This window comes from Pempheris klunzingeri, chromosome 11, assembly GCF_042242105.1.
Source record: "Pempheris klunzingeri isolate RE-2024b chromosome 11, fPemKlu1.hap1, whole genome shotgun sequence".
Lineage (NCBI taxonomy): Eukaryota > Metazoa > Chordata > Actinopteri > Acropomatiformes > Pempheridae > Pempheris > Pempheris klunzingeri.
This window is the reverse complement of record NC_092022.1, coordinates 14,197,175-14,213,491: the sequence shown is the minus strand read 5'-3', so window position 1 is coordinate 14,213,491 and position 16,317 is coordinate 14,197,175. Positions and strand designations below refer to the sequence as shown.

Here is a 16,317-nt window from a genome sequence, read left to right as displayed (position 1 = left end):
ACTGGGCTCAGGTGGTATCGCCCCCCACCACAGCTGACATACAGTGCACTGTAATAAACAGCTTTACCTATCCGACTCTTAATCTCACGGCTGACGTGTCACAATCACTCAAGGGACTTATTTTTCTCGCCGTGTCTTCTTCTCACCAAAATCATCCTCCCCGATCCCCTAATCTTCACTCACCTGTCAGTCCTCCGTCTACGGTGGCTGTTTTAAATGTAAACAGTAGATGAAGGTAAAGTTAAGATGTTAGCAGCATTAGGAGTGAGCTTTAACACCTGTCAGATCCTCACATGAAGGAGCTTTGGTATTCTACCAAATACAAGACAAACACACACACACTCACACAGATGTACACAGATGTGTACTCATTCCATATGAGCTGTACATGAACCAGACTTGGGAGCTATCAGGAACCATACACTGAAACCCAAAGAGAGACCCCTCCCCCACATGTACTCACACACCGTTGATGGAGGCAGTCCTGTCTGCTGCACCGTGACTCATTAATCAGATGGAGTCTGGGGGGGAATGGAGGTGTGGGGGGTGGCAGGCAAAGATGGGAAAGCTCCCATTGCATGCAGGGTGATATCGATCTCTGACCTCCTCATCTTACCAGTGGCATTTTATACACACTCAGCTAAGACCCCTACATGGCTGGTGGTACAATCCATCACCTGGGGATTGGGACCACCTTACCTAGTATGTCTCAGAGGGGTGAATGAAATCTAAGAAAGACAAAAGGTTGTGTCCTCTGATAGGTACAGGGAGGGAGTGATAGAGGAGAAGAAGAGAGTGAAAGAGGCACAGGGCCACAAAACAAAACAAAAAAGCAGTCAGAAACATTTGATCTGAAATTGAATTCCTGAAAATAACTTTGTGTCTGTTTGTGTCTCTGTGTGTTGTAGGTATCGTCCATGAGAATGTGAAGATGGGTTCAGATGGGGAAAGCGACCAGGCATCTGGGACGTCTTCTGATGAGGTCCAGAGTCCAGTCAGGGTCCGTATGAGGAACAACCACCATCGGCGCATCTCTAATGAGGTACAGGAAGCCAGAGACACATCTCACAAATTACACCAGGGCTCTGTCTGAAAGCATACACTCCTCCACAATAGGCTTTACTACACACTATATAATGGATTCTATGCAGACTATTTAGTAAATTAGTGTGCTAGTAATGGTAGAGTTAAATGAGCCAGGACAATGGGACGACATTAGGTATTTGCACAGCAGATGTAATTGTATTGTTCATATGTTGACCATTCAGTAACAAGAAACTGCGTTACAGGAATGCCAAACTAGGTTTGAGGTAACTTAGTACAGTTTGTCCACCAGAAAGGACCAACAAGTTGATTTTTACAATGTAAAATGTTCTGTCTGTTATGTATCTTGGTAACAACCAAAAAAAAAAATCACCAATACATTGTTAAACTCCCATATGTTATTGTTAGTATCGATACTGGGTTTCACAGAACTGGGTTTTTTGTGACCAGTTTTAACATGTAGCAAGGTCAGTTGTCTATGTGGGTGCACCTGTGCTATCTGTAGACAGGCAAAGTTGTTATCTGCTGCTTTGTTTTGCCACATCCTTGAGTGTGTGCGTGGCTATGTCTCGGCCAGAGTGTGCATGTGTGTGTCTGTTTGAAGGAGTTGCAGTGATGAGTGCAGCAGTATTACGGGAAATGCCTCAGGACACACAGGCTGCTGCCTCTGACTGCTGTGAACAGTGTAAGGGACTAATTTAGACCATTTTTACCACAGAGAGTGAGAGAGAGACAGAGGACGGAGGCAGTGAAGGAGGGAAAAATACTGGGATGAGAGAGAAATAGTGGAATTAGGAATAATTATTGGTATGACAAAGAAAGAGGAGATCCACAGGAACAGGGCTAAGGAGATGATAAGAGGGGAAGAAGGAGAAGGAGAGATGGAGGACAAAATGATGGTGGGAGAGAATAGAAAAACAATGTTTCCGCTCAGCCACCCCCCTCTGTTCACCCCTTCCCCCCATCTGCCTTTCCCCCCTCAGGAATCTGTCCATTCCTCTCTCCTCTGCTCCTGATTCCTACCCCCTCCTCCTCTTTTTTCTTCTTCCTCCTCCTCCTCCTCCTCCTCTGAGCATGTGGATGGCACTCTACCACAGTGCCAGCCTCTCTCTCTACCTCTCTCTCTGTCAGTGCGTGTGCAGTCATGTGGTAGGTCAGAGACATGCATCGTGGAAAACGCATGTGTGTGAGTGTATAGAAAGACACGTTTAAGGAGGACAATGAGGGAGCTACTAGAGCTGTTCTGCATTGTGAGTATGGGGGCACATGTGTTTGTGTGTGTGTTTTTGTGTGGGGGTCTTTATTCAAGCTATACCAGTGACTAAGAGGGCACGAGTGTCATGTTTTTCTATTGTTGCCCTTTTGAAAAGGTGACTGGGTAGTTCATGTGTGTGAAGATGTGTTGTATTGATCAAGAGAAGTGGCTTGCTTTATGAATTGGATAAAATATATAGTGTATAACTACAAAAAATGTAAAAAATAGTATTTTTCAGAGAGAAATATGCAGCTTTTGTGTGTTGTTCTCACAGCTTATGGTGTTGCAGTGCTTGCTTTCCGTGTATTTTATTCTTTTATGATTCAGACAAACGGTTGAGCTTACAAATGTGTAAATCACTCAGGTCAAAGTCCATGGGTCGTGTCAGTGCATGTTTCTGTGCCTTATTTTTCATAACTCGCTTACGCTCACTGCAGAGCATTGTAAGACATTTTCAGTGTGTGTGAGTGTTTTCAGGGTGTATTCTGATACTGTGTATTGTATCACTGTCCTTTAGGGTGATGGCTTGCATGTAATACTGCATGATGTTCCGCTAGCCAATGAGCTTAGATAATACCATTACAGGCGTAAAATCCCTCTGCCTTTCATCTTCAGGCACACGTACACTTTCTACCCTCCTGCTACTCACATGTAAACACACGTATCATTTCACACTCATACCGTGGGGCTGATGGGACTGGGCCAGCCTGTCACTGCTGCCATGGAAACAACGTGTGAGTGGCACCTTGCCAGTGAACATGTCCTACATGGATAGCATAGGAGCAATGCATTGTGGGAAAATAAGCATCAGACAAATAGCAGTCAAGCAAGGGCCAGGAAGTGAAAGTTATTTCAGCTGACATGGGGGAGGTTGATCACTCCACAATGTGCTGCGTGGTAAAATCTATCAATAACAAAAATACCCTAATGAACCAAGTATATTCCTAAAAATTACATAAAAAACGGGGCCATCTGAGACAAACAATATGTAGAACAGTACACACACTCAGAGGGAAATCAACCACACTAGCCAGAGGAGTAGAGGATAAAAACATCAAGCGTGCATAATAATTAAAAGACTGGTTCCAGATGTGTTCCAGATGAGTTTGTGAGCTTGGGAATAGCAGTGTGCCAACCATCTCACTCTGCCAACAATAAAGTCTGAATATTAGCCTGAAACTTGCCAGAAGTTGTCTGGAACAGGTCCCATCATGTAGTGGCCTTGGACTGACCTTTCATTCAGCCTTACTAGACAGAAATTTCATTCACATAATCAGTCCTCAGATGGCACCTGTAAACCAAAAGTGTGTATTTTAGCTGTCTCTTGACAAATAGTTTGCCAGGAAAGACAGATGGAGAAAAAAGATTTTCTAAGTGTTATGTAAGTGGGCCAAGTAACCAAGGCTTGAGAAAAGAGTTTTGATGCTAGATCATGGTGATCAATTAAGACAAAGAACTGTCAACCAAACAAGAAAAATCACATCACATAATGTCAAGTAAATAAAAGAGATGAACACAAGATCCAGTCCAGTCCAGGGTCGACCATATGTTAATCCACCGGTTTATGTTGAGACTATGTATAAATATAATTGACAGATGTGTATGGTATCCCCTCCCCCATGCCCTGTACCACTGTCATAGGATCACAGGTTCCAATTCAAGAAGAAAAATAACCCCTTTCTTCCCCATGAATCCCTCTCTCTGTTTCAGGACATAAACAAACGTCTGTCTCTCCCAGCTGATATCAGGCTACCGGAGGGCTACTTGGAGAAGTTTGCCATGAACAGCCCGCCCTTTGACAAGCCGATGAGCCGGAGGCTACGACGTGCTTCACTGGTTCGTAATCAATGTGTCTGTGTGTATATTTGTGTCTGCATATATGTGTGCAAAGCAGCCTAAACTAGTTTCAGTCAGCTGCTTTGGTGATGTGTTGGCCGCTACATAGCATCTGCATGTGTACTTTTGTGAGTACAGCTGGGCGTTTGCCGCTCTTTTTTGCCGCTGCTTTGTTTTGAAACAAAAGTAATATGAACTTTCAATGCCATTGTGCTCCACGAAAATGGTTGACTAAGGCCATTATATCCACGGACACACTGAAAAAGCACAAACATACACTTGCTTTAAACACACACTGAGTTATGTTATAGAGCTTACAATGGATCAGTAGGGGGATGAATGATGAATTAATTCTGTATTATGTATCCAGGCCAAGAGCATTATGGGTATGAATTTGGAGGTGGGAGAGAGAGGCGGGGTTTGCTGCTGGATGGATAGAGAGGGGGATGATGGGTAGAAACAGGCAGATAGTCATGAATATGCAGCAAGTCCCTTTATGTCCTTTTGTATTGCTGCTGAAGTTCTCCTGCTCTTTCATTTGGTTTTATATTTTGGTCACACTTTTCCTCTTTAGTTTCAAGCTTCGCTTCATACACGACTAAATAAAGCAAGAGTGGGCTGCTCCAACTGCTCACACTGCTGTGTGTTTCACTCATTCTCTCAGTTGTACACGCTTTCTCTTTTTGAAATTAAATTCAGTCTGCTTTACTGATGACTGATTTTATTTCAAACATGATTGTGAAAAAGCCTCAATATACTATGGGAAAGCATGAAGGATTTGCCCTCCATCAACCATTTTTGCTGTAATTATTGAACAGGGCCAGTGCCCTGCTTCTGGCTCTCAGCTTGAAGCGACTTAATGATGCAGCTTTTCTGCAGGCTTTTCTCACAGTGATGAAAGGAAAGAATCTTTGAAGGGAGGTTTGCCGGCAAGAAGTGAGGTTTATGGAAAAGAAAGGGATAGACTATAGAAATGTTTGTGATTTACAGTGTACCCGTGTGGCGGACATTTTCTGACATGCTTGGGTCTGTCCACTTGTGTGTGACTGTGTACCTTTAGGGTTTGTTGCACGCATGTGATGTAATAGATCAATCAATAATTCAACAGCAGTGTCAGACTCATCTGCTGCAGTTCCTCTGCTGATGAGGATTACACACCGGGACACCTTGAAGTGAGCCAGAGAGCACATAAGAGTGAAGGAAAGATGCAGAGAGGGATGACAGGAGAATTTTAAGGGTGGTGGTGGTACGATGATAAAAAGAAGAATGTAGCATAAGAAAAGAGAAATGGTTGCTGAGATGAATTTTAAAACTTGTGCTTCGATTCAGTTTGAATTGCTGGAAATGTTTTATTTTATCTCAGTCAAATTGATGACCTTACAGAGTGTATGCAGGAAGTTACAGCAGTTTCATTGTTTTTATTAGAGGCTTATATTGTTTTTTTTATTTAGTGAGGTGAACCTTTGCGGAAATATGTTTTTGACTGTGCAGTGCACGCACTATTTGCAATATTAATCATTTTACTTAGTATGTTTTAGGCCAACCTTTGACATTGTCTGAGCTGGAGCCTTGGAGATAGATGTTGACCTTCAAATGAATGATAAATGATGTTAACTCCGCAGTCTCCCCAAATGTTGCTGTGTATATATAGCTATATAGCTAATGCTTCCTCAGTCACACTTTACCTGAATACGTGTCAGCTTAAAAATAACAGTATGTTTCTGAGCACGCTGATACAATGGTGTTTGGGCGTAACGTAGAACATGTGCAGGGTGTCCCATAACAGATGCTCCCATTTTAAACTGTGTATTTTGATCTTTGAATGGCTTCCAATGTAACGCAAGTGAAGTTGGTTGGTGTCAGTTTTCTCTCATGGCTGATGCCCATCAATAATCAATTATTCACAGCAATCCAATGAGATTCACTATTCAAATGGGTTTGAGAAAAGACAACGTTATGCAACACTCGCTTGTAACTGTAACCCATTCAAACCTGCACCGACAAAATATTAAACTTTATAATAGCAAAACTCAATGTCCAATTAGGCAGGGCACCATTTTATGTGCCTCTTCTCCTCTTGGTTATAATATGTTATTGTTGTTTACCATTAACAACAAAAAAAATTGTCAGTGTCAGTCCACTCCTGTGGGTCCAACCTTGTCTGCGTGTTTACATGAAAAAGGTGGCGTAGTGCAAGATGTTTATTGGTCGACTGATTGAAACTGAGGAATGGCTACATCATGTTAATGAAAGGGTTTTTCTTACCCCCCACCTCTCCTCACCTGCCACCTCTTTTCTGAACAGAAGGCTGTCATTTTTCCTCTCCTACTCAATACTCTCAGCCCATCCTCTCTCTCTCCCCCCATCAAGCCGTCTTACAGTGGGCACAAGGAGAAATCCTGTTTAAAAATGAAATGTGGTCGAGGTAGTGGACTTCCTTCTCAATCTACATTAGAACCCAGCTGCAAACATCTCTCCTCTCACCTTTCTTGTGTCTGCTGTCTTCCCATCTACCTGTATGAGAGCACACACGCACACACTTTGTTTGGTTTTATGTTGCTTTAATTTTGCCACTAAAACTTGGTCTGACCTAGTTCTGCTGAGTAAGCTCACTGGAGCATTGGGAATGAAATGAACCCATTGCCATCAAAAACATACGCAGGCGCACACACTCACATGAATAGGATTGTAAGTTGCATAGACAGAGAGGGCAGTTGCATGCTGTAAGCAGAGAGTGGGCCTTTCTTTGTTTTAGAGGCACTTCAACATGGCCACAAATTTATTTCCCAGAGCTGGGTCGGTGTGCAGGGAGGTCGCAATAGCATATGTGATGATTTTGAATGTCTGTGTGTGTCACTGTGTTTGTGTGTGTGTGTGTGTGTGTGTGTGTGTGTGTGTGCTCATGAGGCCGACTCCCCTGCCAAAAGAGCAGCACAGCTCCTGACAGCCCCTGTCACAAACACGAAGATGTGAGCAACGTGTTTGTGTGTGTCTGTGTGTGTGCAGGGTGAATGTGTTTTACATTTGAGCATAGACTCTATGTCTCCTCACAAATATTCTCTTGCTGACAAACACACAAATTCATATGCATACAGCACATTCCCCAGCAGATACTATATCTACATGAACACACACATCTTCTCACTTTGTATTGATATGTTTTCTGTCTTTCTTTTAATTATCTTCTAGCACTGCAAATTACCAGATACAAAACTAGATATTGATTCTTCAACATAAATGTGATTATGCCAGTTAATTAGTTATGCAAATTGTAATTTGTGCATACCCACGCACACACACACACGCACACTTGTTTCAGCGTGTAACTGTGTCATCTTGTGTCCAGGCTCGTTCTGATGTTGGCTTTTAGGCATGCCTTTAAAGAGATCACATGCTTCATCAGCTAACTTGGTCACTGGAGACCCTCCCCCTCATACCCTCACATACATGCGTGGCCCAGCATTGGCCTGGCACTCATATCAGTAACATGATGGGACGGGCCAGCACAAGATTAAGGGAGATGGACATAGAGAAAACGTGGCTGAAACGACCCTGACAGAGATCGACAAATAAATGAGGAAAAGTGACAGAGAGAGAAGGATAAACACTCACAGGCCTGTGGGTATCACAGCTTGACGTAGCTACATCCATCTATAATTCATGACCTCAAAACCCAGTGGCCACATACATTATGCAGCTAAACCTTTATTAACAGAATTCAGGATTAATTCAGAATGCACACAGTTTTGAAGTATGCCTGCTGGGTATATATAGAAATGTTTAGGAGTAAATATGGAATCCCCATAAGGTTATCTGGAGTGGAAGAGCACATCATGCTATATTTAATTATCTTACATTCCTTTGTTACATGTGGCCATAGAATACAATACATGCATCAGACAATGAAGACACTTTTGTAGCATTAAGCAACAATAGATTAGGCCAATTTAGCCTTTCCTATTTTCACTATAAGACACAGATGTGCATGTGTATGGTGTGCATGTATATGTTATTCAATTGATATGGTATTGAATGTTCAGTGACCTAGGCAATCACAACCTTAAATGTCAATGCCAGAGAATCCACCAAATTTAAGATTAAACTGTGAGCACCATGGAGTGTAGCAGAGGTGCTCGGTAACATACTGTAAGTGTTGGAGAAACCAGGCTTTTCGCACAGGCATACAAACACAGACACTCAAGCAGAAAAAGGAGGCTCAGTGACTCAGACCCTGCAGTTGTAGGCCAAATGTCAACAGCAATGGGGCCGAAAAGCCAACTAACAGCCATGGCGTAGAGGATTTGATCCTTGTGACGGCTAGCTTAAACATGGTGGAGTGGCCTAGCCTGGCCTACAATAAGCCTGTAGCCAAAACAAATGCAAACTGCCTCAGTGGTAATGCTCATTGATAGTACTCATAACTTCTTGAAATGTCTTTTCTGTCTTCTCTAGTCTGAAATCGGCTTTGGGAAACTTGAGACCTACATCAAACTGGACAAACTTGGGGAGGTGAGATCAATAAAGAAAATCAACATCAAACATCAAAGTGCCACTGAGTACATCCAATTATTTCACAATGTTTTCCACCTCTCCTGTACCTCTGCAGGGGACCTATGCTACAGTGTTTAAGGGGCGAAGCAAGTTAACAGACAACTTAGTAGCTCTGAAAGAGATCCGACTGGAGCATGAGGAGGGTGCGCCCTGCACAGCTATCCGAGAAGGTACTGAACTGCTGTTAAGAAAGTGTAAATCATGTGAGCAACTCACAGATCAACATGAAACCATATTGACAATAAGCTTGTAAGGTTTTGACAGTGTTGTTGGGGCGTGCAGTAGTATTTCCTGGTAGCTCCCTGAGCTGTTTTAGTTCTGCTCACAGGCTGTCTTAGTCTGACTGACAGTCTCTGATATGTCTCCCTCTTCTAGTGTCTCTACTGAAAGACTTGAAGCACGCCAATATTGTCACTCTCCATGACATTATCCACACTGACAAGTGCCTGACACTCGTGTTTGAATACCTGGTGAGTGTGTGTACTGTGCATGTGTAAGTGTTTGTGTATGTGTCTTTATAGGGCACATTAAACGAATACTCTATCTTTCTCTCTCTCTCTCTGTCTTTTGATGTCTCCCATCAGGAAAAAGATCTGAAGCAGTACATGGATGACTGTGGGAGCATCATGAGTGTTCACAATGTCAAGGTAATGCAAAGCGCTACATCTTGAGTACTAAGGGGAATCCTGTTGTAATCAAAAAAATGCTGTTGAATGTATTCACCTTTTCAACAATCAAAATTTAGACTAAACTCTGCTTACGGCTTCTATTTTGTCTTGATTTAGACTGTGGCAAACAATTGGCAGGCAGCTTGGCTTCTGAGTGATGAATCTAAAAATGCATTTGTGTTCTTTAATCACTGTTTTTTAATAGCTGTAACAATAAATTACTTCGCTACTGTTTAATGTAATAATAAGTATGTTACAATAAACCATGCTAATCTCCTCTCCTCTACAGATATTCCTATTCCAGCTGTTACGAGGTCTGGCGTACTGCCACAGAAGGAAGGTCCTCCATAGGGACCTCAAACCCCAGAACCTGCTCATCAATGAAAAAGGAGAGCTCAAACTGGCAGACTTTGGTATGTAACTGCATAACTAACTAGAAGCACACATCAGTGTTGTATATTATCTTGAAATTTATTAATAACACATGCCTCATACTGAACTACAATGAATAAGAGCTGAAACAAGAGCAAAGTCACCCTGCCCCCCATTTCTACATGTTTCGTAACACAATTAGCTGGTAATTTACAGAGAATTTTGTTTTTATTATATATTTTTATGTTATTAAAATGTATTATAAAACAGAAGCAAAAGTATGAAAGCCTCACCAGCACCCCCTAAAGGCCATACTGCTGCTTAGACCCAACAGGACTACATTGGTTGAAGAGACTAACCAACCAACACTGCCCTCATCAGGCAATAATCAGAACATGACATGCTGTTGTACATACTCTGATGTTATGTGTTCCTCCAGGCTATGAATCAGGTAGTTCACTGATGTGAAACATTTTAGTACAATGTACAGTTTGTTGTTCAAGTTCAATACAATGATAAAGTGTGTAAGAGTCAAAATGTAAAAAGTTTTCTTAATTCTGAAGTTTCATTCTGGTGTTGAAGGTTTGGCACGAGCCAAGTCTGTTCCTACAAAGACTTACTCCAATGAAGTAGTGACATTATGGTACCGACCACCAGATGTGCTTCTAGGCTCCACTGAGTACTCCACACCCATCGATATGTGGTGAGCAAACAGAGAAGCTTTACCCTTTTCTTCCCTTTCGTCTTCACTTAAAGTCCTGTAGTCACCGACCCCGACAAAAACCTGCATACATATTTTTGTTCTGTAAAGATTCCCTGAAGTTGTATTTTCTTGAATCTTTGCACCTACATTTAAATTCTTCTACGCTCATTTTTCACCACAACACCATCAGTTGAATTCAGCACACCTCAACATGGCTCTGTAGCAAGATCTTTGGCCATGTAACATTATAATAGTGCATTGTTGGTAACAAAACAGTATAAGCACAGTAAATGTTCATGTCACAAGTCAACCTACTCGCTACTAGCCCATTTTGCACTACTTTGTGTTTGCTTATTCCACTGTTTCTGTCACTTTTCCAGGGGTGTGGGCTGCATCTTTTATGAAATGATCACTGGCAGACCTCTCTTCCCTGGATCAACTGTGGAGGATGAGCTTCACCTCATATTCCGCATACTTGGTGAGATGACACCCACACAATGCAGATAAACTTAACATTCATAGCATTCTTAACATTCCTCTGTGCATGTGTGTGTGTGGGTGTACGCACTGCATCTGGCAACTGATCCTCTTTATCTTCAACAGGTACCCCTACAGAAGAAACCTGGCCTGGTATCACCACCAGTGAAGAGTTTAAGACGTACAACTTCCCCCGGTACCACGCTGAGCCCCTCATCAACCACGCACCCAGGTGTGCAGTTATGAATGTATGCGCCCACAGCAGTGTGAAATTGATGTGGGAAGGGATCTCTTCATATCCAGAAGGGACATGAGGAATGATTATAGCAAGCACAACCCATTACAATGTTCATATGAATATATACTATATATACATACAGTGGTGTGAAAAAGTATTTGCCCCCTTACAGATTTCTTCTGTTTTTGCTTTTTTGTCACACTTACATGTTTCAGATCATCAAACCAATTTTAATATCACACAAAGATAACCTGAGTAAACACAAAAAGCAGTTTTTAAATGATGATTTCATTTATTAAGGGAAAAAAGCTATCCAAACCAACCTGGCCCTATGTGAAAGAGTAATTGCCCCCTCCTTGTTAAATCATGAATGAACTGTGATTAACCACATTTTTGAAAGCTGAGTTCAATTTCACTTGCCACACCCAAGCCTGATTACTGCCAGAGCTGTAGAATCAAGAAATCACTTAAATAGACAACATGAAGTAGGCTGAAAGATCTCAAAATGCAACACATCATGCCCCGATCTAAAGCAATTCAAGAACAGACAAGAAACAAAGTTATTGACATCTATCAGTCTGGAAAGGGTTAAAAAGCCATTTCTAAGGCTTTGGGACTCCAGCGAACAACAGTGAGAGCCATTATCCACGAATGGAGAAAACATGGAACAGTGGTGAACCTTCCCAGGACTACCGGCCTACCAAAGTGACTCCAAGAGTGCATCAACGTCTCATGCAGGAGGTCACAAAAGAACCCCAAACAACATCTAAAGCACTGCAGGCCTCACTTGCCTCAGTTAAGGTCAGTGTCCTTGATTCAATAATAAGAAAGACACTGGGCAAAAATGGCCTCCATGGGAGAGTTCCAAGGTGAAAACCACTGCTGACCAAAAAGAACACAAAGGCACATCTCACACTTGCTAAAAAAACATCTTGATGATCCCCCACACTTTTGGGAAAATATTCTGTGGACTGACGAGACAAAAGTGGAACTTTTTGGAAGGTGTGCGTCCCGTTACATCTGGCGTAAAGCTAACACAGCATTTCGGAGAAAGAACATCATACCGACAGTCAAACATGGTGGTGGTAGTGTGATGGTCTGGGGCTGCTTTGCTGCTTCAGGACCTGGACAACTTGCCGTAATTGATGGAACCATGAATTCTGCTCTCTACCAGAAAATCGTGAAGGAGAATGTCCGGCCATCAGTTTGTGACCTTAAGGTCAAGCGCACTTGGGTTATGCAGCAGGACAATGATCCGAAGCACACCAGCAAGTCCACCTCTGAATAGCTCAAAAAAAACAAAGTGAAGGTTTTGGAGTGACCTAGTCAAAGTCAGGACTTAAATCCAATTGAGATGCTGTGGCATGACCTTAAACAGGCCATTCATGCTCGAAAACCCTCCAATGTGGCTGAATTAAGACAATTCTGCAAATAAGAGAAAAGAGAAAATTCCCCCACAGCGATGTGAAAGACTCATCGCCAGTTATTGCAAATGCTTGGTTGCAGTTGTTGCCGCCAAGGGTGGCACAATCAGTTATTAGGTTTAGGGGGCAATTACTTACTTCACATAGGGCCAGGTTGGTTTGGATAGCTTTTTTCCCGTAATAAATGAAATCATCATTTAAAAACTGCTTTTTGTGTTTACTCAGGTCATCTTTTCTGATATTAAAATTTGTTTGATGATCTGAAACATGTAAGTGTGACAAAAAAGCAAAAACAGAAGAAATCTGTAAGGGGGCAAATACTTTTTCACACCACTGTATACTTGACTGTTGTGAACCTTTGCATTAAGTGACTGTGATATGTCAGATGTAATAAGATAAGGACTGATTTCCAGTAGGGACTGTAGTCAAGTATTTCCGCCTGTGTTGAAATGGCAGGAACACTATACTGCCCATTCAGCTTAGGTCAGCATTTGACCACACTGACACTCCATTCTCTCTTTCTGTCACTTTCCCATCTTGCGTTTTTCTCTTGCTTTCTGCGACACAGGATAGACAACGATGGTCATGACTTGCTGGCAATGCTTCTACAGGTAATAAACTTTTCTTATAACGATGAATATTTTGAATATATGTACACCTAAAGCATTAGACTAGAAATGTTTCCCTTTGTATCCCCTCTTTATCTGATTGTGTCTCTAGTTTGAGGCCAAGAAGCGTGTATCAGCTGAGGAAGCTCTCAGACAAGCGTACTTCAGAAGCCTTGGCGAGCAGGTTCAAACACTGGCTGACAGTGAGTACACACAGTCTGATATGTGGAACATACAAGTGTAGCCTACAAACACTGTCTCACTAACCCTCTGTTGATTTCAGCTGCATCCATCTTCTCTATAAAAGGCATTATGCTCCAGAAAGATCCAGGGAAGAGATCATCAGTCTATCCAGAGTCAAGTAAGTCCTCTAAGATAGAAAAATAGAAGGGAAAATACAAAAAATGAGGAAGTCTCATTGGGAACATGATAGAGAATAGGTCTTGCTCCCTGTCCTCTTCCTATTCTCTCTCTTTTTCTCTCTGTTACCTTTATGTTGTCTCTCATGTCACTGTGTGCTCATACATGTCACACAGTGTCCCAGTCTATCACCAGGTTTATGCTTCACTGCACACAGATCCCCAACTCACAACAGCCACTATAATACACTTAAAAACCTGTTAGCATACTTGAGCTTAAGTACAGCCTCACAGAGCCACTACCATGGCTGTAGACTCTTTAAAAAAAACAAAACAAATAGCAGTACATTGATTTACATGCTCAAAAGTGCACTCTGCCATGCAGTGAGGAAATGAATCTATCCTGCCAACAACACTATTATGAACAATAAGCTACACAAGTACCATGAAGCATAATTAATAACCAAAATTATTAGAGTGAGGAGTTTTGCCCCTGTCCGAACCACTATACATTAACTGTGCCCTTTTGACATTTGCTTAGATTTACGTAAGTGTTTCTGTCTTTACCACAGTCTCAGTCTGTGTCTCTGTTTCTTTCTGCTTCTGCTGTCTCTCTGTCATGTTCTGATAAACTCTCTTTTGGTACCCATGCTCTCCTCTTCCGCAATGTTCATCTTTCCCTTAATCCTTTCTATCTTCCTTGTGTGCCCTACTCCAACTGCTCCGTAACACCTCAATATTCCCGACCTCCCCTCCCTCCCCTAACCCTAAAAAGCGGTGGCCCATAAGCTAGGCTCTGCACCCTCGCAGTACTTCCAGAGAGAAGCAGCCAATCCCAGGGCTCAGAGTCACAATCTCTCCTCCACTTCCACTGGCTGAGTGGCCCCTATCGTTCTGGTAAATACGGTCTCTTTCATTCTGTCTGTCTTCTAGCCCTTCTCTTTTTTTCTGTTTGGCTGTCACTTGGCCTCTCTTCTTTTGTCCATTTGCACTTTGTCTTTGTTGCAATTCCTCTCTACGTATGGCTCTCCTGGTTGCAGATCCGGACTAAATACTGATACATTTCACTTTCCTCCTTACATTCCCTGAACCAAACAAAACACATTATATGTTACCTGTTTAAACTCTCACCCCTTCAGTCTTTCTGTAGTTCTTTTCTTTTCTTTTCTCTATCATTTGTTAAGTCTTCTCCTTCCGGCCACTCTCTCTCGGCTGCCGGCCCTCCCTCACATTTCCAGCCCTGCACTCACATGCATCATCTCAGCTTTCACTTACCTAATGCTCTTTTTCTCAGAGCGAGCCACTCCCAGTGTTTATTTCAGGGATGAAAGGGGCAACTATATTCATATAAGAAAAGAGTATGATCAGAGAACGGGGATCAAATCTTTTGATTGTTTTCTTTTGCAGTCCTGTTTAGGTTTCTGCAGCGAGAGATGTAGCCTTTTTGTTGAGTCTGTAAGTGAGGGTTTGGTGTGGTGTGTGTTTGGTTGTGTGTTTTAAATACATTTTCTGTCAGCATGGACATGGGTTTGTTTTACTGCAAGCACTGGTAAGTATGAATTAGCCTTAGCAACATGAAATTACACACAATATTACAGGTTATAGAACTATATATTTGTAACGCCTAGAAGCACTGATAACAACAATGCTGCACTATATGGCCAAAAGTAGTAGCAGTGGTGGTTTTTAGACCCAGATCCAGAAACAAATGTTTTTTCTAGTTTAGTGTGGAAATACTTGACTACTCTGTTACCACAATGCCAAGTAAAACACAGGAATTACAAAAAAGAAAATCAGCTTAACACAGCTTTACACTTTGATGAAAAATAAAAGAATGATATCAAATAAGCATTTAGCTACAACCAACATATTATTTATCATAACCAATTATATTTTATACATTCATTCCAAAATGTGTCTCAGATGGTGGTCTTAAGCTGTTAACTATTCATTTTAGTATTTTTTTTGAGTCAGAAGACTTTTGATTAATAGCTTTTATTTTTATGTGTGTGAGTAGGAGTAAAGGTGAAGGATTGCTAGTTTCAAGTGCCAGATTTAACTTTTTAGCAGTTTGATAAATATGGGCCACTTTGAGGTCACTTTTTGGATGAATTGGAATTGTGTGACGTTATCACCCAACATCAGTGCCAGTCCTCGTTAATGCTCTTGCGGCTGATGGGAGCAAATCCCCCAAAAAACAGGTTCCAAAATCTTGCGGAAAGCCTTCCCAGAAGAGCGGAGGCTGTTATAGCAGCTTATTAATCCCCATGGTTTTGGAACGAAATGTTCAACTCTCACATATGTGTGTGATGTTTGTGTGTCTAGAGCTGCAGCTAGAAGATAAATCGACAGCTACTTTAATAACCATTTAATCATATATTTACATTTTCAAGAAAAATGCCAAACATTTGCCAGCTGTGAGAATTGGCTGCTTTCCTTTGTCTTATGTTATACCAAATGAAATATTTTAGGGTTTTAGACATTTAATGGTGTTACCATGAGCTCAAGGAAACTGTGATGGCAATTTTGCTCTATTTTCTGATGTTTTTTGACAAAACAATCAATGGAGAAGTCGATAAATTAATTAGTAATGACAATAATCACATTAGTTGCAGACCTCCATCCACTGCTTTTGGCCATACTGTGTAATTTTTGTGTTGCTGGCATGAAGTGAATTTGCGTGTGTGGTGATGTGTGTTTGAGTGTCTAAATGAAATCCAAACCTTTTTTCACATCTCTCTCTCTCTCTCTCTCTCTCTCTCTGTCTCTCTCTCTCTCTCTG

At 41.8% G+C, this 16,317-nt stretch overlaps 1 protein-coding gene across 5 annotated transcripts in view; it reads left to right on the top strand.

The window, feature by feature from the left end:
• Positions 1-16,317, top strand: part of LOC139209194 (cyclin-dependent kinase 17-like) — a 39,086-nt gene that overhangs the window by 19,848 nt on the left and 2,921 nt on the right. For 3 of the 5 annotated variants that reach the window (XM_070838822.1, XM_070838820.1, XM_070838823.1), the window contains 13 exons: positions 909-1,042; positions 4,010-4,135; positions 8,588-8,644; positions 8,742-8,856; positions 9,062-9,156; positions 9,271-9,333; positions 9,644-9,767; positions 10,309-10,429; positions 10,810-10,907; positions 11,033-11,138; positions 13,137-13,179; positions 13,289-13,379; positions 13,460-13,537. In XM_070838822.1, coding sequence (XP_070694923.1) covers positions 909-1,042; positions 4,010-4,135; positions 8,588-8,644; positions 8,742-8,856; positions 9,062-9,156; positions 9,271-9,333; positions 9,644-9,767; positions 10,309-10,429; positions 10,810-10,907; positions 11,033-11,138; positions 13,137-13,179; positions 13,289-13,379; positions 13,460-13,537 — 1,251 coding nt within the window. Of the gene's footprint in view, positions 1-908; positions 1,043-2,186; positions 2,295-4,009; positions 4,136-8,587; positions 8,645-8,741; positions 8,857-9,061; positions 9,157-9,270; positions 9,334-9,643; positions 9,768-10,308; positions 10,430-10,809; positions 10,908-11,032; positions 11,139-13,136; positions 13,180-13,288; positions 13,380-13,459; positions 13,538-14,942; positions 14,991-16,317 lie in introns of those variants that run through there. The other 2 variants (XM_070838821.1, XM_070838824.1) reach the window with 2 other exon arrangements.